The 27,960-nt window shown below is 38.5% G+C and overlaps 3 protein-coding genes and 1 long non-coding RNA gene across 5 annotated transcripts; 2 read left to right on the top strand and 2 right to left on the bottom strand.

The window, feature by feature from the left end:
• Positions 1 to 469: 469 nt before the first annotated feature.
• On the bottom strand, positions 470 to 6,564 carry pcyt1aa (phosphate cytidylyltransferase 1A, choline a). Its single transcript, XM_079453471.1, has 9 exons — positions 5,792 to 6,564; positions 4,288 to 4,402; positions 4,096 to 4,195; positions 3,812 to 3,928; positions 3,389 to 3,540; positions 3,237 to 3,315; positions 2,823 to 2,965; positions 2,494 to 2,682; positions 470 to 2,307 (listed from the first exon to the last, which is right to left on the bottom strand). The coding sequence occupies exons 2-9, from the start codon at positions 4,393 to 4,395 to the stop codon at positions 2,074 to 2,076; spliced, it is 1,122 nt and encodes a 373-aa protein (XP_079309597.1). The 5' UTR covers positions 4,396 to 4,402; positions 5,792 to 6,564; the 3' UTR covers positions 470 to 2,073.
• Positions 6,253 to 8,727, top strand: LOC306892398. 2 transcript variants are annotated; one of them, XR_013786462.1, is made up of 5 exons: positions 6,253 to 6,345; positions 6,766 to 6,840; positions 7,318 to 7,377; positions 8,210 to 8,269; positions 8,591 to 8,727. It is a non-coding gene; the product is annotated as an uncharacterized lncRNA (long non-coding RNA). The 2 variants fall into 2 exon arrangements; XR_013786463.1 differs by having other exon boundaries at positions 6,766 to 6,857.
• Positions 8,728 to 9,021: 294 nt separating this feature from the next.
• On the top strand, positions 9,022 to 21,219 carry dvl3a (dishevelled segment polarity protein 3a). Its single transcript, XM_079453470.1, has 16 exons — positions 9,022 to 9,636; positions 11,968 to 12,037; positions 12,773 to 12,891; positions 13,001 to 13,116; positions 13,805 to 13,946; positions 14,509 to 14,602; positions 14,679 to 14,748; positions 14,855 to 14,994; positions 15,080 to 15,156; positions 15,296 to 15,363; positions 15,847 to 15,996; positions 16,246 to 16,377; positions 16,545 to 16,712; positions 18,193 to 18,396; positions 18,564 to 20,081; positions 20,421 to 21,219. The coding sequence occupies exons 1-15, from the start codon at positions 9,476 to 9,478 to the stop codon at positions 18,890 to 18,892; spliced, it is 2,040 nt and encodes a 679-aa protein (XP_079309596.1). The 5' UTR covers positions 9,022 to 9,475; the 3' UTR covers positions 18,893 to 20,081; positions 20,421 to 21,219.
• Positions 20,823 to 27,338, bottom strand: zbtb41 (zinc finger and BTB domain containing 41). The gene is made up of 11 exons (XM_079453469.1): positions 26,960 to 27,338; positions 25,026 to 26,228; positions 24,734 to 24,941; positions 24,521 to 24,590; positions 24,277 to 24,424; positions 23,660 to 23,789; positions 23,467 to 23,562; positions 22,921 to 23,027; positions 22,184 to 22,289; positions 21,957 to 22,045; positions 20,823 to 21,862 (listed from the first exon to the last, which is right to left on the bottom strand). Exons 2-11 carry the CDS (start codon positions 26,209 to 26,211, stop codon positions 21,252 to 21,254), a joined length of 2,751 nt encoding a protein of 916 aa, XP_079309595.1. The 5' UTR covers positions 26,212 to 26,228; positions 26,960 to 27,338; the 3' UTR covers positions 20,823 to 21,251.
• Between the last annotated feature and the right edge of the window lie 622 nt (positions 27,339 to 27,960).

The raw sequence follows: 27,960 nt of genomic DNA, 5'->3' as shown, positions 1-27,960 counted from the left end.
CTTCCACTTTTAAGAGGACGAGTGACAGACACAGGCTCAGTAACAGAAAGCACGGTTATTTTCAGCCGCGTAAAAGAAACATTGCAGCAATAGGCCAGGGCTATTAAATGACCGTGGAGCTAGCATCATCATCATCATAACACAACTGTTATGGAAATTAGAACGACGGTACCTTGAATTACATTGCAATGAAGTTACAAACGATCCACAACATTAAAGAGAATAGGCTCCGAAATAGATAAAATAGGCCTAGGCTAAATAAAAACGAGGATCAATCTGAAACTTTTCAAGTGCGACAATAAAATTAGCCTAGCGGCTGCAGTGCATGAAAGAAGAGCAGTGTAGAAACGTAGAAGAAGACAGCTGCAGTCTTCTTCTACGTTTCTATCAAAAACTAATAAATTATAGTTTTTTATTTAAAATAAAAGCGATTACAAAGGAAATGTTTACTGTTCATGTTTTTTTTATTGTATGGAAAATTCCCACTTAAAAAAACAGATCGCCATTACATTTTTCCTCTCGCGCACCCCCTGGTGGCAGCTCGCGCCAAAAACTTGCATGTTACACAAAAAATAAGACGACACTATTTATTTGACTTTAGAGATGTTATATTTATTTGTCTTCCTGTTTGTTATTCCATCATGTACAATCAAAGCCAACAGGCCTGGGAAAGTAAATAAAATCCTCTCCTAGTTCCACTTAATTTGTGCAAAGGAAAAGGCAGAGGCTAGATAACACCGCCTGAAGCTTTAAACAATTATTTGAAGATAAATCAGTTAATTTTGACATCAGTGCAGATCAGGACAGCAGGTTTACCTTCAGAACAAAACATGAGCAAAAAGTAAACATTAAAATCACAGGTGCTCTCAATTTAAACACAATAATTGGCCTGTAAAGTCCATAGCTGTACATGACAAAGCTATCGGATGTTTAGGGAATGTTACAGGTTAAATACAAGCTCTGTGGTTAATAATAAATAGTTTTGCCTCCTGCCTACCTTAAGTGTAAAATAAGTGTTGATGGAAATCCACTTGCAAAACAGATGCAATGTCATGAGGCTGTTATGAACGGTGTTGTGGATATTAATACAAGTTGCATTTAACCAGGAATATTCCTAGGTCTCATTTTGCTTCTTAGTTATTGTTAATAGCTTCACTGGTAAACATATGACACATTTTAATGAATAAAGACAAATATGCAACATAATTAAAGAAATATTAAAGTGTGAGACCAAAGTCTAAAGTGGGCTTGAAAAAAATATGTTTTTTTTGTCTAACAAGGAAAGTACATAAAAACAGTGAAAACAAAGTGTCAAATAAATTTACTGTTCTTTCTTGTTACATTTTCACATGAACATCTTATGACTGTATGTTAAGCATATAGCGTTGTTAACGTTCTGTTTTAAGGAAAGTTTCATCTTACCTGTGTGAGCATGACACAAATATCCAAGTTCATTCGATTAAGCAAGCTCTCATTTTACATTGATTGTGCACTTATTTTCCAACCAAAGGCATGCTTGTAGCTATTTCAATTCAGCTAATCTTTTACATTATGACAACAGTGATAATGCAATAAAGACAAATATTGTAGTTCTTTTCGTGTCTTTAGCTCTTGTACAGAACAGACCAAAAATGCGAAACGCGATTGCGCAAAATAGTGGTTTCGACATTTCTCTCTAGTCTCGCCCATTGCAAATGCAATATTAACTATTTAATGCCTAACAATTATATATTATGATAAAAACAATAGAATCATATTAAAACTGAACTTTGCAACAAAAATAAAACATATTAATACCGTGTACGCTCATTCCTGTCAATCTTCAAAATGGGAGGCTAAAGTTTTAATACAAGCATCCCATCACTGACAATTATTTAAAACCTCCACAAATTCAAGTCACTACGAGAACCTCCGGACTGACAGTGCCCTCTATGCGCTTCATTTTACCTTCACATCTCTAAAATCAGCTAAAATACAGAGAGCGAAACGTATAGTATTTGTGTGTAAGGGTTGCTTCGCCATGAGGTTTGATTGCCAGTACTAGAAGACAGATGCATGGAGGGCAAACACATTCTAATCTTCATCGTCCTCATCCTCGCTGATGGCCAGTCCACGGGCAGCAAAGGTGTAGCCAGACAGGGCGCCGCTGTGTTGGGAGGAGGGGGAGGAGGGAGGGGAGGTTTTAGCGAAGAAGGGTAGACGGAAGGTTGGGGAGGGCGAGCGCTCTCGTGTGGGGCTGCTGCTGGGACTGGGTCTCGGACTGATGGCCTGTAACATTCTGCCTTTCCCCTCCTTCAGCATGTGCTTCTGTTAGAGAGAAAGGTGAGATTATAGGTGATGAGTAGAATGCGTGTATGCCTGTTTTTGATCTTCATTACACAAAAGCTCCTTTCACTACTTTTGTGTTGCAGAGAAGAAAGTCAAACAGGTTTGGAACGACATGAAGGTGAGTTAATAATGACATTATATTGATCAAGTTACTGTGTCGCTCACCAGTGCTCCCTCCGGTCCGAACATCTGTAGGAAGTTGCCAATGAACTCCCGGGATTTCTCCTCCCATTTCTGGATGAGGTCGATGCTCTTCTCCTCCACCTTCTGCACAAACTCTTTACTCTTCTCCTCCACATCCTTCACCTTCTTCTTCACCTTGTCCACACGCTCCTGAAGGTTGTACTTCTTTTCCTAGATGTGAGAAGAAACAAACACAGCAGCTAATTTATTTTGTTATGGCAGTAACAGAAAATGCAGTGTTTAAAATAGAATCTCTTTTACTCATGTCTGACATAAATAAAAAATTCAAGTGAATTGTGAAAAGCTCTCACGTTGATAAAGCTGACATTGAGCTCTTTAGCGGTGTAGCCACGCTGAAGGTTTCGTCTGACGTATAGGTCGTAATCTCGCACAATGCGTGTGATGATGTCAGAGGTGGAAATGCCCTCTGTCCTTTGGGTTGGTGCAAACATTCCTGTGATATCCCAAATGAAAAAGTAATTAAAATGTGAGTATGAAAACAGGCAGCCCATTGAGCGAAATGTAACTTTTTTTGGGAGCCAATTAACTTTATTTATACTTTTCACGAGGACCCACAGTCGGGTGTCTTGCTCAAAGGCATAATGGTGACATCACATAAATTGCCCTTCTCAGGGTTCAAACCTGCAACCCTTTGGTTACTGGTAGGCCAACGTTGCAAATAAACTATAAACAAGTAGATGTAGATCAGTAGATTTTTTCCTCACCTGCTTCTTTGATGTCCTTGTAAACATCATCACTGTCAGCTGATGAGTAAGGGATGTCATCATGAGCCACAAAGTCAATCTGAGGTGTAAAGAAAGTTTTTCGTTGAAAGACATCCATCGATCAAGGACATACACAGTGTAACTCTCCTTACCCGATGCTTGGTCAGAAACTCTGGCGTGAGCGTCCAAGGTGCATTGCGGACCACTTCGTCCACATAGCGACAATGACTGATCGCATCATAACGCTCGTCATCATTCATGACAGTGAAGCCCTTTAACTGGTGTGTCAGTTCATCGCTGCACACTGCATTAGGTTAGAAAGGCACCAGATGACATTAAGATAAATGCAGTGCTGAATTCCCATGTAGAAATGTGTTTAATATGAACAACAGCTAAGACACAGAATTCAAGATTTGCTTTGGTCTAAATTTGGGTCTTGAGGAGAGGTCTTGACTTAAACTCTGTTACAAGTTCACGATTAAACAACTGAGGATGCAAAGACAGGGCTATCTAGTTGTGCCTAATATAGACTTCAACAGCCATTAATCAAGGTGTTAGCTATAAACTAAACTTACCGCCCACAATGAGGTGTGTGTTGGGAAAAAGGCATTTGGCCTGCATGAGAGCTCGGGCATGACCTGAATGGAACATGTCGAAGATCCCGTCGGCATACACTCGAACGGGCCTGTCAGCTAACGGTAGAAAGGAGATCAGCTTTCATGGCATCAAAGCAACTTCTAAATTTAGACATTTGAAGAAATTGAAGGTATTTTTGCACCTGACTAGGCAGTTTTTGTAGGAGTTTTTCAAAAATAAATATCGTTCACGAAACATAATAATATGATCGATGGTAACTTACGTGGAGTGCCTCTGCGAGCTTCCTCCATCGTGACGCGCTGATATGGCTTTTTTTCCAATGACTCAAGCTGGTCTGCATATGGCGCTGGATATTTTAAACCCTAAACAGGAAAAAAGCATCATGGCCTTTGTTCTCAATAACCATCCCCTATCTGTACATGAACATAAAAACACTATCTTATGTCCCACTCACCACTGTGCATCGTTTTTGCTTCAATGGCTTCTCGCCCTCCTCTGCCTCCCCATTGGAACCTTCTCGCTTTCTCTTCCTGGACAAGCGCGGTGAGCCATGGGCCTCCATTCTGGTTCTATCAGATATTACAGGCAAAACAATATTATCAATGAGAAGTGCCATCGCATGTACCACATGAAAAAGGACAAACTTGTGAAAGATAAATACGGGTCTTTATGAATCATATCGATCATCTATCTACAATCAAGAATGCTAAATATTTATCTTGGATTTTTCAAGTAAACACACACATTTCTCATTGTATAGCAGTTGCACATCAAACATCAATGCTGTTTTATTTTTAAGTAATTTATTGTGTATTTTATTGTTTTCCATTTGACATTTGAATTGAAATCAAGGAATAACTATTTTGTAACATTGAGTTACAGGTCTGTCAGGAGAGTTGGATGGTTTGGCTCTGTTGAAGATGAATGTCCAGATGTCGCTCTCATTTTCATTGCTAGATGGGTCAATCTCACAGACACTTGCCAAGAACATGTCTGGATTTTATTTCACATGCAAGAAAATACTCTTCTACAAATATATTTTGAAAAGAAAGTGCATTTTGAGTCTTTGCATTCTTAACAACTGTGTCCAGGCATGATTAATTGTAATGTATTCACGCGATAAGAATGTTGTAGTTAAGGCTATTTTAAGAACACAGTAGTATTACAAAAACAGTTCAAAGACAAATTGATCATGTATGTGAAACCTTGATGAATCATTCCAATCATTCCATTGTCTAAGCACTGAGCCTTGACTCTTATCGGTTAAATGTAGTGTAATCGTGTTAAAGGTGAGGAATGTGACCTGAACACAGCGTCACATCCACTATCGCAACCTCAAAACAGAAATAACACCCTTGGGCATCTGGAAGTTATAACAAAAATATGGTGTTTCACAGGGCACACTGGCATTCGAGTTACAGTAAGGATTGTAGACAGACAGATTTAGTTAGAAACACAATTCCTTCATGTTTCAGTCTGTTATCTAGCACCATAGAACCATTATAATTCCTCTCAAGGGCTGTAGCATGCATACTATTCAAAGCAATCCCAGCTGGTGCCAAAGCCATATATATATATTGCAAGTGCAACAAGAATAGCAATTGGGTTAGTGACAAGGGGGGCAAATGTTACAATGCTGCCTACTTCTCCCAAACAAAATAAAGCACAATGACGACATTTAAATAAGATCCGAGATGAATACAACAACATTCATGAGGTAACGTTAATACATGAATATTTTAGAGTGGGAGTGTCGCAAAAAGTGGAAGTGGTGTAACGATTTAAGCAGACAGCTCAATTGATCCTATACATATCATACCATTAATTCATTGTAATACGACACAAGAAGAGACAGTACTGAATCGACCAGTAATATGTAAAGTAGAAGAAAAACACAAGGTAGTTTCATCTAAATTAAGATGCAAATATAGGGATGAACACACTCTCTAGCTCCTTACCCTATTCGTCCAGATGGTGTCTAAAACGGTCTTTAAAAGTGTAGGTATTTGTGATATCTTGGGTTTTGTTGACAGGTCGAAGTTTGGCTGAAGTTGGGAGTGTCTTGGGATTTAAATGACTCAATGTTAACGATATGAGCCCTTTCGATTTGACAGAAGCCACAAAAGCGGCTGGATCAACTTTACTCTGCTTCAAGATGGCAGCGAAGAAACACGTTTTCAAAATAAAAGTCCTTGGTCCTGCATCGTTTTAATTAATTCAACTTTTTACATACTTACATATATTCCCATTGTGTTTATCCACAGTTTTGATCACTTTGGCTGTATTTCTTAATTGTGAAAAGAAAGCCATAATATGTCTCGATTTGCGACTGGTATTGTGTACCCCTTGAAATATCTGGGGTCGCAGGGTAATTTTTACTCAGGCACTTTCAAGGTCGCCTAGACGCGTACTGACCCATGAAAGATTTCTGAGCGTCCACGTGGAGAGAAGATTGCAGAAGGTTGTTTGTCATGCTGTAGTCCATTAGACTACACTTTCTTATGTATGCAGGGTAAGTTTTATTATTACGTTTTTATGGGTATGCTTATTAGAATATCTTATCTCTGTATATGAAAAACTAAATTCCTGTATGTGTTATAGCATGTTGAATGATTAAAGGCCATTGCACATTGAATCCGAAATTTCCGACCTCACGTTGTGTCAATCCCATTTACACACTGCCTAAGATACTTTCGTCCGTCATAAAAAAATCGGAATGGGTTAAATTTTCTGCGTTTTTTCATCCGTAGCAAGCATGTTGTAGGGGTTTTGACAATTCAGCGACACCGTACAAACAAGCGCCAAATAAGAAAAATGCATACACAATGTCGGATTGTATGTGCAAAGACCTTTACAGTAGTCTTGGACGTGTGGCCATTTTAACAAATTGTTAAATTACATTAATAATAGTTTTGACTGTTATATTTTGCAGCATAACCTGAAGGTAGCACGTGAACAACGTGCTGATAACATGAGGACATGGAGCAGCATTGTTCTTGAACTGCAGGTGTCTTCTCTATCCCTGTAATAACTTCAATTTTTGGAACCTTTACTGTAAATCTACCAATTTAACTGGCTACAACAGAAATTTCAACTTTACATTTAAACACAGCATGTTAATTATACGCAATGTACAATGAAATGTATAACTTGTTGAATGAAAGTTCGTTTATAATGGTAATAATTGTTGTGTAAGGGTGTTACATTGAATCTATCATGCTGTCAGACAGTTAATCCAGATGCCTATAAATGGGATTTGTGTGACATGAATCAGAATGTTGCCTTTGTGTTGCCCATTCATCTTTATGTAGATAAATGTGGTGTCTACTAAGGCACACAGTAAATCTTGCAATAGCCAAATTGTGAGAGGACACACTTGTGGTTCTTCTCGCTTGTGCAATGCCAAGAACAAATTATTTACAATAATCAATTTGCATTATACAACTTTTAGCTTGTACTTTCTGACAATATTTTGTCGTTTCAGGTGGCCTGCTAATGCAGAAAAGGCAGTAGGAGCAACATGAACTTGCTCGAGTTTGCTTTGGTATGCAAACACCTTAATCAATTACTTGTGATGCTACAGTGTAAGAATAAATGCTGAAGTTTTCAGCCAGAAATGTTGCATGTCTGAGTCACAGACAATCATGCCTTAAAGTGTTGCCTGTTCATTGCTGCTCAGATGAATGTGGCGTCAACTAGGGCATACAGTAATACATAAGATGGCCGCTGGAAGGTGTTTACTCTGCTCCTTCCAGAAGTTCCATGTTATGGACATTAATAACTTGGCCAGATGAAAATGCATATGGTAATTTTACTGAAACACAAATTCAATGAGAATCTTGGATATTATATAGGCCAAAACAGGTTTTCTTTGTTCTTTTCCATGCTGTATTCTGCAGATGTGAAGCTGACCTAACAAATCTTGATTGTATAAATAAATAACCTAATGCTTGACCCTTTGTGGATTTCGGGGCACATCTATGTATGTTTGAAAATCAGTTGTGACTTTTTTTTAATTAAAAAATGTAATATTGAATAGAATTTTCTCCATTAATAAGATCCTGTTTGAAATTATACACAGGTGAATATCCATAGAAAGATGTAAGAATTTCATATAGTTATCTGATATATGATTAAAATAGGATGGTAAAACATAACGAGAGAGAGTTATTGACACAGATAGCAAAATAATGGAATTCTTATAAATATGGGTCAGGCAAACAATTCTCAATGAACATAAAATTGAAAACAAAATTCATTAAATAAATGCTTGTGGTTTTCCTTGCTTGCGCTATGCCAAGAACAATTATTTCAATGAGCAATATGCATTATACAAATTTTAGCTTGTACTTTCTGACAATATTTTGTCGTTTCAGGTGGCCTGCTAATGCAGAAAAGGCTGTAGGAGCAACATGAACTTGCTCGAGTTTGCTTTGGTATGCAAACACCTTAATCAATTACTTGTGATGCTACAGTGTAAGAATAAATGCTGAAGTTTTCAGCCAGAAATGTTGCATGTCTGAGTCACAGACAATCATGCCTTAAAGTGTTGCCTGTTCATTGCTGCTCAGATGAATGTGGTGTCAACTAGGGCATACAGTAATACATAAGATGGCCGCTGGAAGGTGTTTACTCTGCTCCTTCCAGAAGTTCCATGTTATGGACATTAATAACTTAACCAGATGAAAATGCAATTGCTGAAACATAAGTTCAATAAATATTTTGTATATTTACAGTTTTTCCTTGTTCTTTTCCAGATGCTGTATTCTGCAGATGTGCAGCTGAACTAATGCTTGAAGTTCTGAGACATTTTTATTTATGTTTGAAATGTGATATGTTTGAAAATCAGTTGTGAAATTTTTTAATAAAACAAATAAATATTGAATAGAATTTTCTCCATATCCATAAGATCCATTTTGAAATGATACACAGGTGAATGTCCATTAAAAGTCATCAGCAATTCATATAATTGTCCAATTTATGATATTTAATTAAAATAGGATGGTAACAGACATAACTATACATTGTCAACTAAAATACTATATAGAAAGTTATTAACACAGCTAGCAGAAGAATATGTCATTCTTATGAATATGTGTCAGGCCAACAATGATCAAAGAATGAACATAAAATTGAAACAATTTATTTTTTACCGTAGATAAATGTATTGTGAAGCCATGGGGTGTGTGTATGCTGTGTCATATTTTTCCTAACATTAACCTTTCTATCACACCTACCACCCCTCTCCGCAAGAGGGAGCACGTTTCCCTGGGTAGTCTGCTTCAATGAAAGCTATACAAAACCCACCGTAAGGAGACCAGGAAAGCTCTCGGAGAAACCACAGCATTCCTGCCCGAAATAATCTCCTCGATCACACATTTCACCAATTGTACTCCGTTTTCACAAAACACAATACAGTCAAATAAGAGCATGGGTCGATAGTCGCCTCTGAAACGGACCGCTTCATGGAATATTAGCGCTGATAAAGAAGATTCCTGTGAACTCCGAAGGAAGGCAAGGAAAGAAAGGGATAAACAAAAAGTCAACTGGCGGGTGAAAGCGGCTGGAACCCAATTCTGGAGGGGCATCTGTGGAACCCCTGCGCTGGATGACCACCGTTCACTTCTCCCCAGCGGTCTGCAATGGGGGAGACTAAAGTTATCTACCATCTCGACGACCAGGAAACTCCATACCTGGTCAAACTGCCCATCCCTGCCGAAAGGGTCACCCTTTTGGACCTGAAAAATGCGCTCAAGAAACCGAACTACAAGTTTTTCTTTAAATCTATGGACGATGACTTCGGGTGAGCGTTTCGTACATTAGTTTTCTTTGTGTTTCTGCATGTATTGAACGGCTTTACGCACAATTCCAGCCAGTCACACGTTTTCTTCCCTTGTTTGTGATCACGAATCGACTGCCATGCACGAGCTTCCAGGGGCTGATATAATTTCCCTCGTTGGGTTTGCGCGAAACCAGTCGAATTAAAAGCGTGCGAGCGAGGTTCAGATGGGGTGAAAGTTCATCCTGTTAAATTATCGACGGCATCCATTTTAAGATTGGATTACTCTCAAATATGGCTTTTGGCCTGACGACACAAGCTTGGGGTGTAGTTAGTTAGTTAGTAAGTTAGTTAGTTATGTGAATCGTATTGCGATCTGGTCAAACTATCAGAGTTGGCCAGTAACCTTATTCTTCGTAAATTTACTACACAGCCGCGTCATTCTGAATTTCCATGACTACAGAAAACACAAGTGATTTCACGGGGTTTCTTTACGCGTATTGTGTGTAGATCCGGTTCCTAAACTTTTATTTATTCACCTACACAAAGCCTCTCCGTCTCACAACATTTAAGAGCGAGTACTGAACAATTTAACTTACACTTTGAGGTATTTTACACCCTATAATTCATCCACATCAAAGAGGTACAGTAGACATCTCTGCACATGCGCATTTCAATTGCCATATGTCCCCCACAATCGAGCGATCTCCCCTAAAGGCATTAGAGTTTAAGAACTATGACACCTTTAAAATGATTTTTACGACATGCTCTCGAAGACAGACTTTTTCACAACCCACATCTAGACAAAATGACATTTGGAGTCTCCGTGAACTCGTTGACCTCTTATTTTTGTCTGGAGGCCTTCATTAAAGTCACCATGAACAGACACGCTTTTGGGTCCCTATGTTTACAGACATATTCAGCAGAACCCTGAGAGTAACTCTTTATTAACTTTATTCAATATCAAACATTAGGCCTACAACATATTCAGGCAACCGCAATTTCTTATACATAAAGCATTCGTTATATTTTATGATGCATGACACATATGCGACACATTATCTGTCCAACAGAAAAGGTTAAGGTTATGAATGAAAGTTGTAAATGTGTAAGATCGTTTTATTTTAATGCTAGATAATTAGTTAGTTTTAGTTATTTATATTCACATCGCTAAAAAGTAATGAAGATTTATTTGATATTGTCTGAGAATTACAAATCTCTTATTCATTAAAGAGCTCAATTTTTGTTTATGACTTCTCAGTAAAAGTAGTTATAACGTGTTACGTGTGACTTAAACTGAACCCTAGCTTGTGAATAAATAAGTAACATTTAGGGAGCTAGCTAGTGTTCTTCTCCTGTCCGTGTGTTGCATTAGGCGAAAGAATGTTGACTTGGAACAACTGCAGGCAGTGACTGTGGAATGCCCTGATCTCTTCAACACTGGCAGCTTTACAACCTTCCCCAGTGAAATATGTTGTAGTTTGATCGTCCCGTTCCCCTCCCTTTAACCTCCTCTCAAAAAGTTCATTAAAAGCACAACAATTCAAGCCCTTGAACGACAGCCCCCGGTTTCTGCCAAATGTAAGCACATAGCTCTGCTGAATCAGTCTTCATTGAGGTTTTACGTCAATGGCGGCAAAGAGTTTTCCCCCACGCTTTTTAAATACTATGATTGGATTAGTCTTTTTTTAATGAATTGGATATTGGATATTAATTGCCTCGTGCATTTAATATTGGATCCCGCATATTTACAGTTAAAATAACAGTTTACACGAAATACTTTGTCTTGCAGTCTGACTTGTTTTATAATTTATAGCTGTTAAAAGATGTGTGTTTAGCAAATTTCTTTATAATAATTACTCATCCATTGTTTATGACCTTTTTTCACCCAGAATATTTAAACTTAAATAATCGCATTTGTAAGGAAAAGTTAAGAAAGGTCCTAAGATCTTTTATTTATAGAAATGAAGATATTATTATTTGTCGCTTTAAACTTGGATTTACGTTTTATAACGTTATTTTTACTTGCGTCTGTTCAAAGAGAAAAGTCGGTTACATGCACATTTTCTGGATCTAACAATGACATTTATGAATCTCATCCTGCAAATTCTTCATCGGTTCAGACGTTTGTGTATTCTGTGTACGTGTGCGAACTTATCTGATTTACGTTTCCCTGATCACACCCATCGTTTCTTTCATCTAATCTCCGTCTTATTTACGTACTCAAATGTATTCCCGGACACTCAGGGGATCAAAAGCCAACTTCCATCATTTCATATCACACATGGACTGTAGTTGTTAAGTAAAACCTGACTTTTCTAAATTCATTTCTCTCTCTCTCCTGGTTTTCTGCAGGGTGGTCAAGGAGGAAATCACAGACGACAATGCAAAGCTTCCCTGTTACAACGGCCGTGTGATTTGCTGGGTGAGAACAGAAACACACATCTCGTCCTCATCTGCACTCCGATTCCATGGTGTTTTCTGGCAAATCAAGGCTTTTAATTCGCCCCATTGTCGCTTCTTTGGAGTGCCGCTTCTGCTGTATTTCTGTTCTTCAATGGGCTGCCTGTCATGACTACTTAAAGTTCACCCCAGTCTGATGTATCTAATCAAAGTCTTTGGCCGTATGCTTTGGAAAAGCTGTTTTATAAAGGCTCATTTGTATTTAAATGATATGCAATACCTTTGTAATTTCTTGCAGGAGTGCACACACATTTGCAAACGGATTAATACATTGGTGTTTGAACAAAACAACTTTGGGGGGATAGTGGCAAATAGCCTCACTCTTTCTTTATGCTGAACAGAATATTAGATTAGTATTGCCGATCTGGGCTGTTCATTTTAGCATTGATCTGACATTCAGGGAACAGTCAATGATCCAGGGAATGTTTAAAAATGAGAATATTATCCAAATCTGTATACATTTCTTTGCACTGATGAACACAGAGAAATGTATTTGGAAGAATGCTTCTACCCAAACAGTTCATTGACTAGGAGTAGGAACAATTATAATGGTAGTCAAAAGTGCCCCATAACTGTTCGCTTTCCTTCATTCTTCAAAATATATTTTATGTTCAACAGAACAAAGACATTTATAAAGCAGTTTTTCCTCTGTGATGTACAGTAGACATTGTGTGTTGTTCTCTGTGTGTGTCGATAGCTCGTGTCATCAGATGGCTCCCACTCGGATGGATGTTCAGTGGCAGAGAGTCAGTCCGAGCGGCCGCCGGCATACGAGAGAAGCCAAGGCATTGGAGATTCAAGACCACCATCCTTCCAGTAAGTAAATATTTCTTATGTTATACAAATTGTTAGTTATTTTAGAAATCATCAGCACACTGTACAATACAGAATATTTTTCTAACAGATCTTAACATTTCTCGCACAGTCCAAAGGCTGCAGGCAGCCGGCACGGCGTGGATGATGATACGGAGACTGATTCCGTGGTGTCGCATAGGAGAGAGAGAGACCGATCACGCAAGAAACACTCGCACGATCATTCAGGTATATCTCAACACCCTCATCTTCCCAACCAGTCCTCTGCCTATTTTACATCATTAAATGGTTAAAATGCGGTGTTTGCTAATGGAATAGTAAACGTTGCTATTGACCGCTCAACTATTAGAACACTATGCTTGCAATGGGTCATGGGTTTCCCCGGCGTTTGTTTACAAAATTAAACCTGAATCCACTATAAGGCACATTGGATAAAACTCTTAAGTACTAAACTTTGGTGCTTGAGAGGTGTGGTATTATTAAGTGATATAACTTTTGCTTGTCAGATGACATTACGGGTGAAAAATCACATAGACGTTTATAAAAATAGTAAATTGAGCCCAATTTAAAACCAAAATCAAATAAAGATTTAGGGATGGGCTCCTTTCTTTTGGTTCACGCAGAACAACCTAGCAGTATGACCAAAACCTATCAAAACATTTTTGTAACTGCATAGCAATGCCCTGGCAACCACCCAGAACACCATATCAATGTGGCAGTGAGTTTTGCACAAACAGAAACTCAAAAAAATCTGGTTGTTAACAATCATCCTGCTTTAAGAGATTAGCTCAATTGCTTCATTGTTGGCTCCATTTTGTAAAGAGGGAAATAAGTAAATATGATTCTTATATTGGGCGGGCAAGTAGATACAAATGAACTCCAATTCGTACTAATCTCTTAACCATCATGGCTGTAGGAGGAAGACCGAACGGCTACTCGAAGGGTGGCAGAGGCATGGATCTGGGAGGATATGACATCTGTGACAGCCGTTCATCCCTCATGAGCAGTGAACTAGAATCAAGCAGCTGTTTTGACTCGGATGACGGTTCCACCAGCCGGTGAGTCTCGCAGCATTCGTTCACAAACCACTCCCAAACCGGTACATTGTTTGCTGTGTGATTAAGATTAGAGTCTGACAGTAATGAGGTTTTATTAAAATCTTGACAGATTGCAACAGTAATACTAAAGATAAATAATAATAAACTTTTCATGATGAAAAAGCTTTGGTACTGGTAAAACTTTTTCAATGTTTTCGTATGAAAAAAGACTGACAAGTCTGTCCCGAGCTCATTTGTTATAAAGTCATAACTTTTTTAAAGTCAACGTAAAAAATGAGCTACAAAAAGCGTGTTACATGCACTACATATACTTGTTTTTACGGGTTTTGTGCATTCACTGTTTTGTAATAACTAATGTTAATATTAAGATGTTTGAATAAAATTGTTGTTTTGTATATCCGTGCTCAGTATTTAACTTTGTTTCAGTATTGTTTATTAATATACAGTTCGAGGTCACTTTCAGGTTCAATACAATACAATGATGTCTCGATTTTGTGCGACTCCCACAAAATGACTTGGGAAGCTCAAGTAAATGCCATATAATATTATTTTGTGTTTTTAGTTTCAGCAGCGTAACAGAGCAAAGTGGCTCATCCCGGCTCATCAGGCGACATCGCCGGCGGAGACGGAGACCCAAAGCCCAACAAATGGAGAGAGTGAGATGATTGACATTAATTTAACAGCAAACCAATAATATTTGTTACTGACATTATCTTTTTCTGTCTCATTCAGTCTTCGTCTTTCAGTAGCATCACTGATTCCACCATGTCCCTTAATATCATCACTGTCACTTTAAATATGGGTGAGCCTGCTTTACATTTTTCATTTATGTCGTGTTTAATTGAGATATGTTCATTCACAATAAATGATTACTACAATAACACTTTTTCTTACTTTACTCTATTTAGAAAAGTATAACTTCCTGGGCATCAGTATAGTGGGTCAGAGTAATGAACGAGGTGATGGAGGCATCTACATAGGCTCTATAATGAAGGGTGGAGCTGTGGCGGCCGACGGGAGGATCGAACCCGGTGACATGCTGCTGCAGGTGAGGGCCGGATAATGACACGTTCATAATTATTGGGATTTTTGGATCTGGTTGTGTGAGTTCAAATTGTCATTTCCTCCCACAGGTGAATGACATCAACTTTGAGAACATGTGCAACGATGATGCTGTGCGAGTGCTGAGGGAGATTGTGCATAAGCCCGGGTGAGTCACTTTTTAAATTTTTTATTCATTTGGCAGACGCTTTTATAACGCTCTCTTTCTAGCTGTACAGGTTCTTCATACAGCACTTGTAGCCGGTTGTTTATAAGTGTGTTAACTTTGCCTTTGTTGTCACTTACAGGCCTGTTTCGCTCACTGTGGCCAAATGCTGGGACCCAAACCCCAACAGTTGCTTTGCTTTGCCCAGGAGTGAGTTTTTATTTTTATTTATTTACAAACAGAAATACACCTTAACCCCCAGATTCCACTACAAACAAGAAAAAAAGATTCTTTACATTAAAAACATGTCCATACACATAAATGTAAAACCCACAATATATTTCATTCAAGTATGCAACCTATGATATTTCAGATTAGTTGAACTAGTAAGTACTGTTTTGGCTTTAGTCACAATGGAAATTACAACTAAAGAAACCTTTGAGGTTCTCAAACAATTCTATATAGTTCTTTAAAGCTGTGTCATTTATTAAGAGTGTAAGAGAATTGAGTACAGTCTTTAGTACCTATCTTTGTGATAGTTTTAACATCAAGTGTTGCCATTTGCTCATGTAGTTTCCTGAAGGGGACGGTTCATTTAAGTGTGTGTGTGGTCTGTTGTTGCTGTGGAAGCTCAAGTGGTTCAAAACAGCTGTTCTGTGCCTCTTTGTTCACTGCTGGTTGCTTTTTTCCAAGGTGAGCCCATCCGGCCCATTGACCCTGCAGCCTGGGTGTCCCATACGGCAGCCATGACGGGTGTCTACCCACCTTACGGCATGAGCCCTTCCATGAGCACGGTCACCTCCACCAGCTCCTCCATCTCCAGCTCCATCCCAGAGACCGAGAGTAAGATACAGAATCTCCAAGCATGAAGCTGCAGACAAGGGCTTGCTGCGGCAAGCATCACAATTATAATTGCTCATACATAGACTTTTACGTGGACTAGTAGGCAATAAATAGTTACTAATTTAGAACTATAGTTACTCAATATAACTACTCAGTATAACATTATACCTACATGCAAGTTCAATTATTGTCTCTCACTCACCAGGTGGATGCTCTGAATGCAATAACTATTACCCCTTTTTCTGGCAGGATTTGATGACTACCACCTGTCCGTCCATAGCGACATGGCAACAGTTGCAAAAGCAATGGCCTGTATAGACTCAGGACTGGAGGTTCGAGACAGGATGTGGCTGAAGATCACTATAGCCAATGCTTTCATAGGTCAGAGGCTTATTTTTTTCAGTTGTCTTTGGTCAGTCTGAAACTTTAAATTTTCTATTGACATGTAGCTAGTTAATGTGCCATTTAATGTGTGTTAGACAAATATTTATTAATTTGTGTTTAATCATGTTTTTATAATTAAATGTGTCGTGTGTGTTGGGTTATAGGCTCTGATGTGGTCGACTGGCTGTTTCATCACGTTGAGGGCTTCGCAGATCGCCGGGAAGCGCGCAAGTATGCCAGCAACCTGCTGAAAGCCGGCTTCATTCGCCACACTGTCAACAAAATCACCTTCTCGGAACAGTGCTACTACATCTTTGGAGATCTTTCTGGCAGTAAGTCAAATGAAAAAGTGCTCTTTATTATTTCCTCAAACATGTCGGCAGTGTGTGAAGCATTTTTAAGTGTCAGAGAAAGACACAGCACATAACTGACTAAATGATTTAGCCTACCCCATTGAAAAAAACAGCATATGCGGGGTAAGGTACGTTTTGATGCTGGTTTGACCAGCTTAAACTAGATAAGGACTTGCACATGGCCATCTTAAACCAGCACATGGCCATCTTAAACCAGCATCAAAACATACCAAACCAGCATATGCAGTTTTTTTCAACAGGGACTTGTTTTGCTAATTTTTATTTCAAGTTATATTGTATTATATTAAAAAGCAAGATAAAATATAAAAGCACATTTTGACCATTCAGTTTATGCAATAGTGAAAAAATTGGCTTAATAAATAGAAGAAATAAGAAAAGCCGTGTTCGGTTTTAGGCCAAGTGTTTCTTTTTTATTCGGCTTCCGCCCAGAATTTTCACTTCCGTCCAACCCCAGTCAAAAGAGGTCATATGCTAAAGTTTGCCTGAATTTAATCATTAAGTAGGTAATTGAATAGTGGGAGGTCCATTTACACCCAGTTGTTAAACTACATGGTTGGAGGATAAAGAGCTGGAACCATGGCTGAGGGCCATCTCTGGGAATAACTGAGGTTAGGTGTACAGTACTGCTCTGTGTCAGAAGGCGTTTAGCGTACCCTTGTTTCTCTTTCTAATAAACCTTGCATTGGGTTAGTCACTCAAATAATTCTCTTGTGTTTCGTTCCCACCCTTCTAAATGATGTCTGATTACAAGTTAAGACTGTTTAGTTGTGCTATCTTACAATCATATATTAAATGCAAGTTAAAGTGTCGCCAATGTAACCGATTTAAACAAAAAAGTGGCGATGAGGTCTTAAAATGTATAGAAAGAGTCTTAAAAAGTATTACATTTACCTCCACGATTCCTGTATATACCCTGTATAAGTTGCTTTGAACGAAACCACCTGCCAAATTGCAAATCTAAAGAAATTTATTTTAGGGTAAACTGTGTCTTTAACGCAACGGATGATGGTTTACACTTGGCTTCTTGAACACTGTATATTTGATTTAAACAGTTGCATTCTTTTATTGTAAGCTAGTGAGGTATTTTAATCCACTATTTAGATTTGATTTATATATTCCAGTTGGTGAATCCCCTTCATACAAGGCTCTCAGACTAATGTAACAACATGAGCTCACAGAAGGTCATTTTTACTTTTGATTATGTAGCTATATAAATATTCCATTGCTATGTTTAGTGTAGTCATGTCAGAAAACTGGAAAATGTATATATCTAGCGTACCACAGCATAGACGACGGTTCACAGCCCACAGTGTTTATTTGTAAAGTTCTGGCTTCTTTTACCTCTGTTGCCGTCATAATATACATGTAAATCATATAGATGAGTTTGAAATGTTATTCTGTTGTTTGGAGACTCTAATCCAACCATTTTTTGTTGCAGATATGGCGCACCTCTCACTGCAGGACCATGATGGATCCAGTGGGGCATCTGATCAGGACACACTGGCTCCATTGCTTCATCCAGCCGAAGCTCCCTGGCCCACAGCGTTTCCTTATCAGTATGCACCAGCTCATTCTCAACCAGATCCGTCTCACAGTTTCTGTGAAGCAGGTGGAGGAAGTGCAGGCAGTCAGCACAGTGAAGGTAACAGAGGCCTTTGTCCTTGTCTTACTACGACTTAACAATGTAAAATTTTGGCACATAACCTGTTTCTCAAACATTCTGAATGAATCAAAATCTTTATTTAAATCAGAGTGACAGTATGTTGGCCACGAATTTCCCATTTACAATTTTGACATAATCGTCCATAGGGAGCAATGGTTCAAACTGCGGCTGGAGCAGGACTGAAGGAAAGACAGCAGCTGGAGACTTCAGATTGGGAGGGGGAAGCGAAATGGGCGATGCGCACGACTTCGATTTCCGCAGAGAGCGAGCCCCCAGCGAGCGATCGGTAGTGCCCCCCAGCGAGGGCAGCGTGCGAAGCTCACGATCTCATACCTACAGCCTGAAACAGGGATCGACACGAGGCGGCCCTGGCTCACCGTCCGGCCGTCACCTCGCCAGCATTCCCACCGAACTCAGTGGCTCTCGACGCTCATGCAACACGGCCAATGGGGAGTTTTTTGTTGATATCATGTGACACTGCGGGACTGTTTAAGTGCCCAATTATGGATAACAAGAACCGTTCTCTACTAGAACCAATTAGATTTAGGAATTAGTGCTGAGCTAAAGATCAGCAGATTGTGAGTCCCAACATTACTTAGGTCTTAGAAATTAGTTTACTAAAAACGTAAGCGACACCAGATTTTGCATACAACAACAGGTTCAGACATTTTACACCATGTCACCTCAAAAATGGTTATGACATGTGGTGGGAAATGTAAAGATATTCTCTTATGGACAAAAAAAGAAAGATTTTGAGGGAAATAGCAATAATTCTATGGATTTAGTTACAAACACTACATGGTTGTGAGGATGAATGTAGTCCAACCGAGGACATCAATGTCAATTTTAAAAATGCCATTTTAATTGTTCCCTGCCCTGTTTAAGTGCATATTAGATTTTTAACTTTGTTGCTATTTTTAAATTTGTACTCTCAGTCAGTTCTCATGCAGATATTTCATTATTCAAGGACAGTTTTTACTGAGAATATATTTTTCAGTGTCAGCGATATTATTGTATTGGGAGAATTTTTGAAGTACCATGTTGAGGAGATTTCTTTTTTAATTTATAAATATAGTTTTATTGTGACATGATTGGAGTACAATTGTGTCCGTGTCTCTGTTTAAATAAGTTAAGATGTGGAATGTGAACACACTTCAATCTGGAATCCAGATGGTTTTGGGTTTGTGTCTCTGTCCACATCTGCTTCCATTATTTGTTGACTAAAAAGGTTCACAAACTGTCCTCAACATTTTAAAGCCCACAAAAGCCAATTATCAAGTAATGAATGGTATGTGTCTGGGTTGTTTCGGGTCAATTAGATTTTGAGTCTGGAGGATGGTTTGCGTCCAACACAGACAAAATCCAGAGCCAACATGAGAGGGAAAAGCTCAAATAAATGAAAAGTACTACTACTATTAACCATCTGTTTATTATAAACTATGTATCTGGACGAGTTGATCTTTTTCCTCATACCGAATAGTCCATAACAATTCGGAGTTCTCCAAATTTATTTAGGCTGACCTTTATTTCAACTGATAGGGACGCCTCGATTAAAGCAGGTCCTCTTGGAAACACCTGAATCGGACTTCAGCCTATATAATTTATACGCCTTGAACTCGTCACAGACTTGAAAGAAACCGCATTTGCTACGGTATCAGTCATATGCTCTCTACAACCACGATATGTATTCATCAAACCTCTGACAGCAATATGACAGCACTTTTCTCAGTAAATTCACACCAGGCATACGATGAATGACAGTACCGTTATAGGTTTTATTTGAATGCAGGAAAATGTAAACGATGCAACATATTACAGAACACTGTATTCATTTCTAGTAGGATTGACGGAAAACACGGATACATCACTAGGATTCATTTAAACCCGGTTATTGTAAAGAATAAATCTCCATACCAAATCAATTTAGCTTAATTTATAACTGGAAAATCCCAGCTTAATCGCTTATCTAGGATTTGTGCAATGCACCCCTGATCTGAATTTAGTATTTCACCACCTGGGGGCAGCATTACTCCACTCAACGATTTTGCTCATCATATTGACTGTGGAATCATCCAGTCGAATAACAAAACTAAGGTAATATGGTGTTTCTAAACTGTCTAAGTGCCATTGATGTTTAATAAAACGTTTATAGAATTAAATGAAGAGTTTGGTTCCAAAATGAGATAACATAATAAAATATGTATTTTTTTGGTTAACATGTTTTTATTGTGTTAGCTAGCTATTATATTTTGAGTTATTATGGCTCAAATCAAAACAAATCAACTGAGGTTTTGATTGATATTAATTGGACTGCACAATAAAAACACAGGATTTTTGAAAATGTGTATCTCATTTTGTAACCAAACTCTTCAAATGCTGCTCAATATCAAAAATGTAGTCTTGTTGATGACACCATCTTTATTACAACAGCAGCTTTTACTTTAGATCATAAAAAGCATTTTGTCATTATTTCAACCCAATATTGTGAATCTGAAGACAAATGGGAGGTCTTTTTTATCCTTTTTTAATTCTAATCAAACACTGGAATATAGCACATAGTTCATATAGATGGTGCTTTTGTCTTTTCCGCCTTGGAGCTTGCTATCATTATACAAGTATTATATGAAAAATAGATGTATAAAGATTGTAAAAACACACCTAAGAGGTTAGAAGCAACATGTGAACCGAACAACATGTGATAGTGAACTGAACTTTTAAATGCAGCACAAACACTCTAGGAGAGATGTATTAAAAATGTATTGAAATATTGAGAACAGACACCAATAAAAAGTTTACAAATGCAACCAAGAGTCTGTGCAAATCAACAAAAGACTTCAATGAGTGTGTTCAGCACTCGTCATGTTTTGCACAGATGTAGCCGAGTCCAGTCCCAGTAGGGTGCCCAAGTACGACTGCTCTCGTGGGTCCAGCATCTGGTCCGGCCGAACGGGGTGCACTATATTAATCGGCTGAGGTGTCAGCGTGTACTTCTCTAAGAAAACCAAATCGGTGGATGATTGGTATCCAGTCTGCTGTTGTTGACTCACAGCTGGAAGGACCCCATGTGGTGCCCCGTGTACTGCAAGTTCAGCCTCATCTGTCATCTGGACAGGAACCAGCGTTACAGGAACACATACATCAGCCGAGACACTCTGCAGCACGGTCTTAGGTGTGATGTGGTATCGTTTGGGTGTTTCGTTTGTCGGCAGGGGCTCGGCCAGCTTGCTTAGAGGGGCTGCAGGCAGATTCGGCTGCTGCTGGTCTAGTAACCGGGTGCTGTGAACGTGGTCTACGTGGTACTTGAGCTTATCCTTGCGCTTGAAGGTGGCACTGCAGTGTGGGCAGCTGAACGGACGCACGTCTGAGTGTATGACCATGTGTTTGGTCAAAGTCTTCTTGATGCGGAAGGTCTGGTTACAGATCACACAGCGATGGGGTTTCTCACCTGAGGACCAATACGTGTGTGATTATGTGTTAGATGATTATTTAAAGTTAAAAGGTTTGTTATTGAACATTTCAAAAGATGTGATGTACATTACCTGAATGCGTTCTAAAATGTGACATGAGGTTGGTCTTGCCCCTGAACTCTTTCTTGCACACCTGACACTGATGCACTACTGCTTTGTACCTATTTATAAAAAATGATCATGAATTACATTGAGCATGTTACATAAAAAATGCATTTGCAGAGATTGCATGTACTGTATCACAAAAAACAATGTCCTTTTCTCTAAGTTTGATTGTAAAATTGTGAAAGTTTACATGCCTTCTCCAGATCTTTTCTCCCAGGTGAATACTTTTATAATGGACCGTCAGGTGATCAGCACGCCGGAAGCATTTTCCACATTCCTCACATTGATGGGCTCTCTCACCTTCACAAAACAAGTCAGATGACTATCGTCGTACATGCACGCTTCAAAATAAGCCATTCAGACATTCTAGTTTTGACTTAAAGTCTGCTTATACATTTTTATGTAATTTAAGATACTGCCTTATAAAGTAGCTCCCAATGTAGACATAAAACCCCTCACTGGGACTTAAAAGGATAGTTCAACAAAAAGAAATTGAAAATTTGTCATAATTTACTCAACGTCAAAAAAAATGTGTTCTGCTTAACACTAAGGAAGATAATTGGATAATCTCAGTAACCTGAGAAAATGCCTTCCTGTAGCTCAGTGGTTAGAGCACAGTGCTAGCAATGCCAAACTCATGGGTTTGATCCCAGGGATTGCACAAACTAAGATACAAATGAATAATAGAATGCAATGTAAGGTGCTTTGGATAAAAGCGTCTGCCAAATGCATTCATGTAAATGTGGATGAGATCTGTTCGGTTACTGACATTTTTCCAAATAGCTTTCTTTGTGTCATCAGAACAAAGAAATTCATACAGGTTTGGAACAACTTGAGGGTGAGTAAATGATACAGAAATGTCATTTTTGGGCTAACTTTCCCTTAGTTTAGCAAAGGTTTAAGTCCACTTGAATAAAAAATAAAAAAGTACCTGTGTGAATTTTTTTATGTTTCTTTAGATGATCATGTCGAATGAAAGTTTTGCCACATTCATCACATTCATAGCGCTTGTCATCATGGTGAACTCGAAGATGTAACCTTAAAGTAACACAACTTAAATAAATGATAATAAATATTGATAATAAACGACTAAAGTCACAAACTGTACACCATTTATATTGAATGTTCTGTGTTCACGGTGTTTGTTACATATTTTTTTATATTAAGTCAACATGAAATGCATGTTCCTTGTCTTAAATGTGAATTATTTGTGATAATCTATCAACATGATAAACCTTACTATGCCTCTGAAACAACTTTCCATATAAGAACCACTATTAACAGTCCAATAAATTGCCAGTGGAAAAAACTTTTACACAGAGGAGCACATTTGATATAATCTTTATAATTTGTACACAAAAATAAATGGGTTAACTCTGGCCGAGTATGAGAATCTGAGGTTATTTCTTTCAAAACTTTCTTTGCAGATAGTAACATTGTTTCTACAATTGAACAGCAGTTTAAAAGCATCACAGACCTGTAGGAGCTCCCATGACGAAAGCTTTGTCCACAGATGCTGCACAGGTGAGGTTTCTCTCCATTGTGGATCCTTAGATGCTCCCTAAGGGTTGTCCTGAAATGAACAGCCTCAAATATTATTTGAATACATGCAGTTGACCAACCCTTTTGCAAATAGCAAGATCAGAATGTGAAGCATAAGTTCATTTTACCTCTCTCGAACTGATTTGCCACAGAGATAACAGGTCCACTTCCTCTTCCCCCCATGAGTACACTCAATGTGACGTTTACGGTTGCCCCTGTCATTAAACTGTCGACCACAGATTTCACAAGGGAAGGGGCCTGGAATCACATTAATATTCCGGGTATGAAAAAAAAGTTGGTGCTCCCTGAACAGCATTAGAAACAGCTTGTGTTTTTGTCAAGGTACTATGACAAGTCTGCTAAATGACTAAATGTAAAATGTAAATGTACTATAACTTTGTATTCCCTGAACAATAAAGTTGCACAAACTGCACATCAGTAGGAAGTAAAAGACAAAATTCCTATAACATTTTCATCTTTATGTAAAAAGTCTGGGAATCTGGGGTTACCAGTTTTACATGGTCATAACAGGAATTGAAGATATGACAATGCAATAGACACTGATCAAGTAAGAGCACAGCAAAAATGCAGAATGTTAAAAAAATGTTTTACTCTCAACAAAAATCTTGTCAGGGTTGTCAACCGCAAAGCAAATTCCTGACACAACAATCAGGCCTACCTTTTGTTCCAGTAATTGCTAAATATTTTGCATCACATCACAAATAAAGTAGTTAATCAGATTTACCCAAATGAAACTTTTCTTGATGTTTCAGGCGTGCAAACCGTGACTTGAAGTATTCGTCACAGTAGGCGCATTTAAAAGGCTTGTCCTGTGAATGTAAGATCATGTGCTCCTCCAGATGGGGGCGACGAGTGAAAGACTTGTGGCAGATCTACAAAAGAAAGATACCGTCAGTCCAACACAAACAAGCCAGAATATACTTTGGATGACAATTTTTGTTCAGTAAAAAACAAAGTAAATAACTCACATCACATTTCCAGCCTTCACTTTTCTTCTTTTTTTGAGTGAGAAACTCTTGAAGATGGTCAGGATGAAATCTATTAGCAGAAATGGGTCTCACTTTTACCAAATACCCCAAAACATAATAATACTGGCTATAATGCGCATACACCCTACCCCTCAACATTTTTTACTTCTGTTTTGTGACGGAAAATAACATGTTTTCGTGAGATGCTCTCACCTCTTTACATGTCTGCCGAGAGTCTTCCTGCTGGCGTGAAGCTTGTTGCAGAAGGGGCATTTGTGGTCTTTTTTCTGGATGGGCACATCACTCTCGTGTTTCTTCTTGTGTACAGTGAGGTTTGATTTTGTGGAGTAGCACTGAAGACAGATGTCACACTGGAAAGGTTTTTCTCCAGTGTGTACTCTGGTGTGACTCTCATATTTACCTACAAAATGAGAGAAAAGCAAATAAATGAGTCATACAAAGATAGCAGTGATTATTATGTTAGCCTTTTCATTACAATTCTCACCTATGCGATCAAAGGTCTTGTCACATTTAGGACACTTTAGAGTCTTTTTATTAGTGCTCTGGATCATTATGGGAGCCAGTCCCTCTGGAAAGATGTGACTGGAGGTTTCTGTCACTTGACTGGGTTTTGCAACAGGATGGTTGGTTTCTGGTTCTGTCTCCTTCTGTGCACCAACTTGGTTTACAGCCATACAACATTCAGTCACATCCCCATGTTGCTTTTCAGTTGCATCTTCACATTCCGCCTCCTCAACATCTAACGCTTCTCTTCCTTCCTTACCATTTTGTTTGCCTTGCTCATTTTGTTGCTCTTCCTCACTTTCATCATCATCATCATCATCATCATCATCATCATCATCATCATCTTCCTCCTCCCCAAAACTTGCTGCATCATCCCTCTGTGTTTTCGTTATCCTGGTTTCATTGCAATCTTCGTTCTCCTGGTTCTCAAATTTAGCCGGTGTCCTCCTCTGACGGGCCGATCTTCGGGTGGTGACCACCGATATGTTCACCGTAGTATGTTCTTCCTCACCATGGCAGCCAGCACTATGTCTCTTGGCCAGGTGATTCTCTAGAGACTTTTTGTAGCAGAAAGAGCGACTGCAAAAGGAGCACTGCGCACCAGCTGAACTCTGTACATCTGTGGTCTTCTGTGGAACCTGCTGAGCATTGCTTTCTTCAAGAGAATGAGCTGGTGCCACCCACTTTGCTAAAAGATTTACAGCTTCCATCATATCTAGAAAACAGGCAGCATCAGCCAAAGCAGGAATCTGGTTTTGCAAAACCTTAAATTCAGAAGTGTATAGGAAGTTAAGCAAGTGTCTAAAGCTCGAGCCAGCTATGTTCTCAATGGTAACATGGTGCATTTCAGGATCTTCTGTAAATCTGGCATGGAAATAGTTACTGCCAAAAGCCAAAACCACCTTGTGGGCATGATAGATTTTTCCACAGACCGTGATGGTTATGTCACAGAAGGATGTCAGCTTCTGACGGTCTTCATTTAGGAACTTAAAGAAGCAGTTATCACTTTGTGATATTTTCAGATGTCTTATCTCTTGTGAAGAGTCTTTTATGGTCTGGTCAGCATCACACTCCACTAGTCCTGCAGATGTCATAGTCTCCTGCGTTTTTGTGCTACCGACATCCTTTACTTTCGACAGCTGGAGTGGATTTAGTTTCCTCTTCATGTTTACAGCTTTCAGAGCTGGAAAGCAGTTAATGATGGCTGTTATTATTGAATACTGTTACAATGAAATAGAGTGGTGTCAACACTGTAAATCTTTTAAGACAGTTTTAGATATTTTATGGAAATTCAAGGTGGAATAAAAAAAGGAATTAGAAATATTTTGCTATATCCTAAATGTATGCAATTATGATGCTCTCTGGAATATTCTCAAATCATGATGGTAAAACAAAGATCAGGCTTTGCAACTTACAGAAAAAAACTGATTTTTTTTTAAAGACATGCATTAACACAGAAAAATGCAAGATAACATTTTCAATAGTGGTCTTAGACTTATGTGCACTACTTTAGGTTATCCTAATGTTAAAACACACTAGCCTTTACATTTTGGTATCAAACAAACAGGGGGCGGGCCGGGCATAAACGTCTATGTGCAGGTAGTGACGATAATGATACTGTAACTATATAAACTTGAGTATTTTGACGTCTGTTTACAATCTACTACGCGGAAGCGAACAGAACAAAATAACAGATCAGATTTCATCATCAAATGAGATTTCTCATTCTAGTGCACTGCAGATGAGGAGGACAATATGCACATCTGAACGTACTACTACTAAACCCTTGCGCCCCCCCTCCATCTCAAGCGCCCGTCACAGGCCCCCTCCAGAACAGGAGTGCGTTGACAAACGACCCTAAAATGCCCCTCGGGAAGCTGCAAACATCGCCTTGTTTCTCGTTTCCGGTCTTACCTTCACAGCGATTAAACGTCCTGGGATGGTTGAAGGGCTATGACTATTTTGTCATCGTATACAAACAACAAAACATAAGGTTTTCCGATTATAAGAGGCAGTTTGCCCGTTTCCTCATCGACGATGCGTCAAGCCTCTCAATAAGGTGTTTCGTCATTGGCTAAATGCGAAGGTTCTTTCCTTTTGGTTCCTATTGGTTGAAATAGGGATCCAATTTTCCTTCGAAAATAACCTTTGTCTTCAACCTGTACTTTATTTAATGCTTTTTTAATTGTACAGATTGTGCCTTGTTGGCTAAGTGAATTAGAATAATAATCGTGTTGGGGGAAAATAGCAGTGGAATGAGTGTCGGCGCTTGAAGAAATGGTGCATTGTAGGTAATGTAGTTGATTATGTGGCATTGTTAAAAGAGACCGTGCAAATAAAAACAAATGCTGGTTCAACAGCACACATGTTCAAAATGTGACTCTGAATAATTGACGGTAATTTATACAATAGTAGTTTCAATTTGTTATTTATCATATGTCTACATAGGCCTTAAATATTCATCAAAATATGAAGCAGAAAACATAAAAAAATCTAAAAATCTGACTTCATTTTACAAATATGTTTTAAAAATAGTGTTTTTTTTCCCATTATGGAAATATTGTTAAAACATTTAAAAGAATAGTGCTTTTCTTTATTTGGTCTGACTCATCTTTATTAACATTAAATATTTATATTATAAGTCAAAGATGTCCACTTATTACATAAAAAATATATAAAGTACATACAAATATTTATAATAACTACATTTTACTATCTAAAAATTCTGTCTAGTCTTTATTCAGTTTCATTGGGCATTCTGTCTGTTAAATATAATATCAGAGCTGTATTTGATGTCCAGAAGGTGAGGATGCATGAGCTCTCTCAGATTAGCTGTTAGGGCTGTCCCTGGCCTAGCACCAGTTCATTACACATGTAAGTGCATTACTATAATCCCAAAGCTTGCGCTTGAACCC

The sequence above is a fragment of the Barbatula barbatula genome (assembly GCF_947034865.1).
Source record: "Barbatula barbatula genome assembly, chromosome: 3".
NCBI lineage: Eukaryota > Metazoa > Chordata > Actinopteri > Cypriniformes > Nemacheilidae > Barbatula > Barbatula barbatula.
Note: the sequence above shows the minus strand (reverse complement) of the source record. Positions and strands in the feature narration are given on the sequence as shown.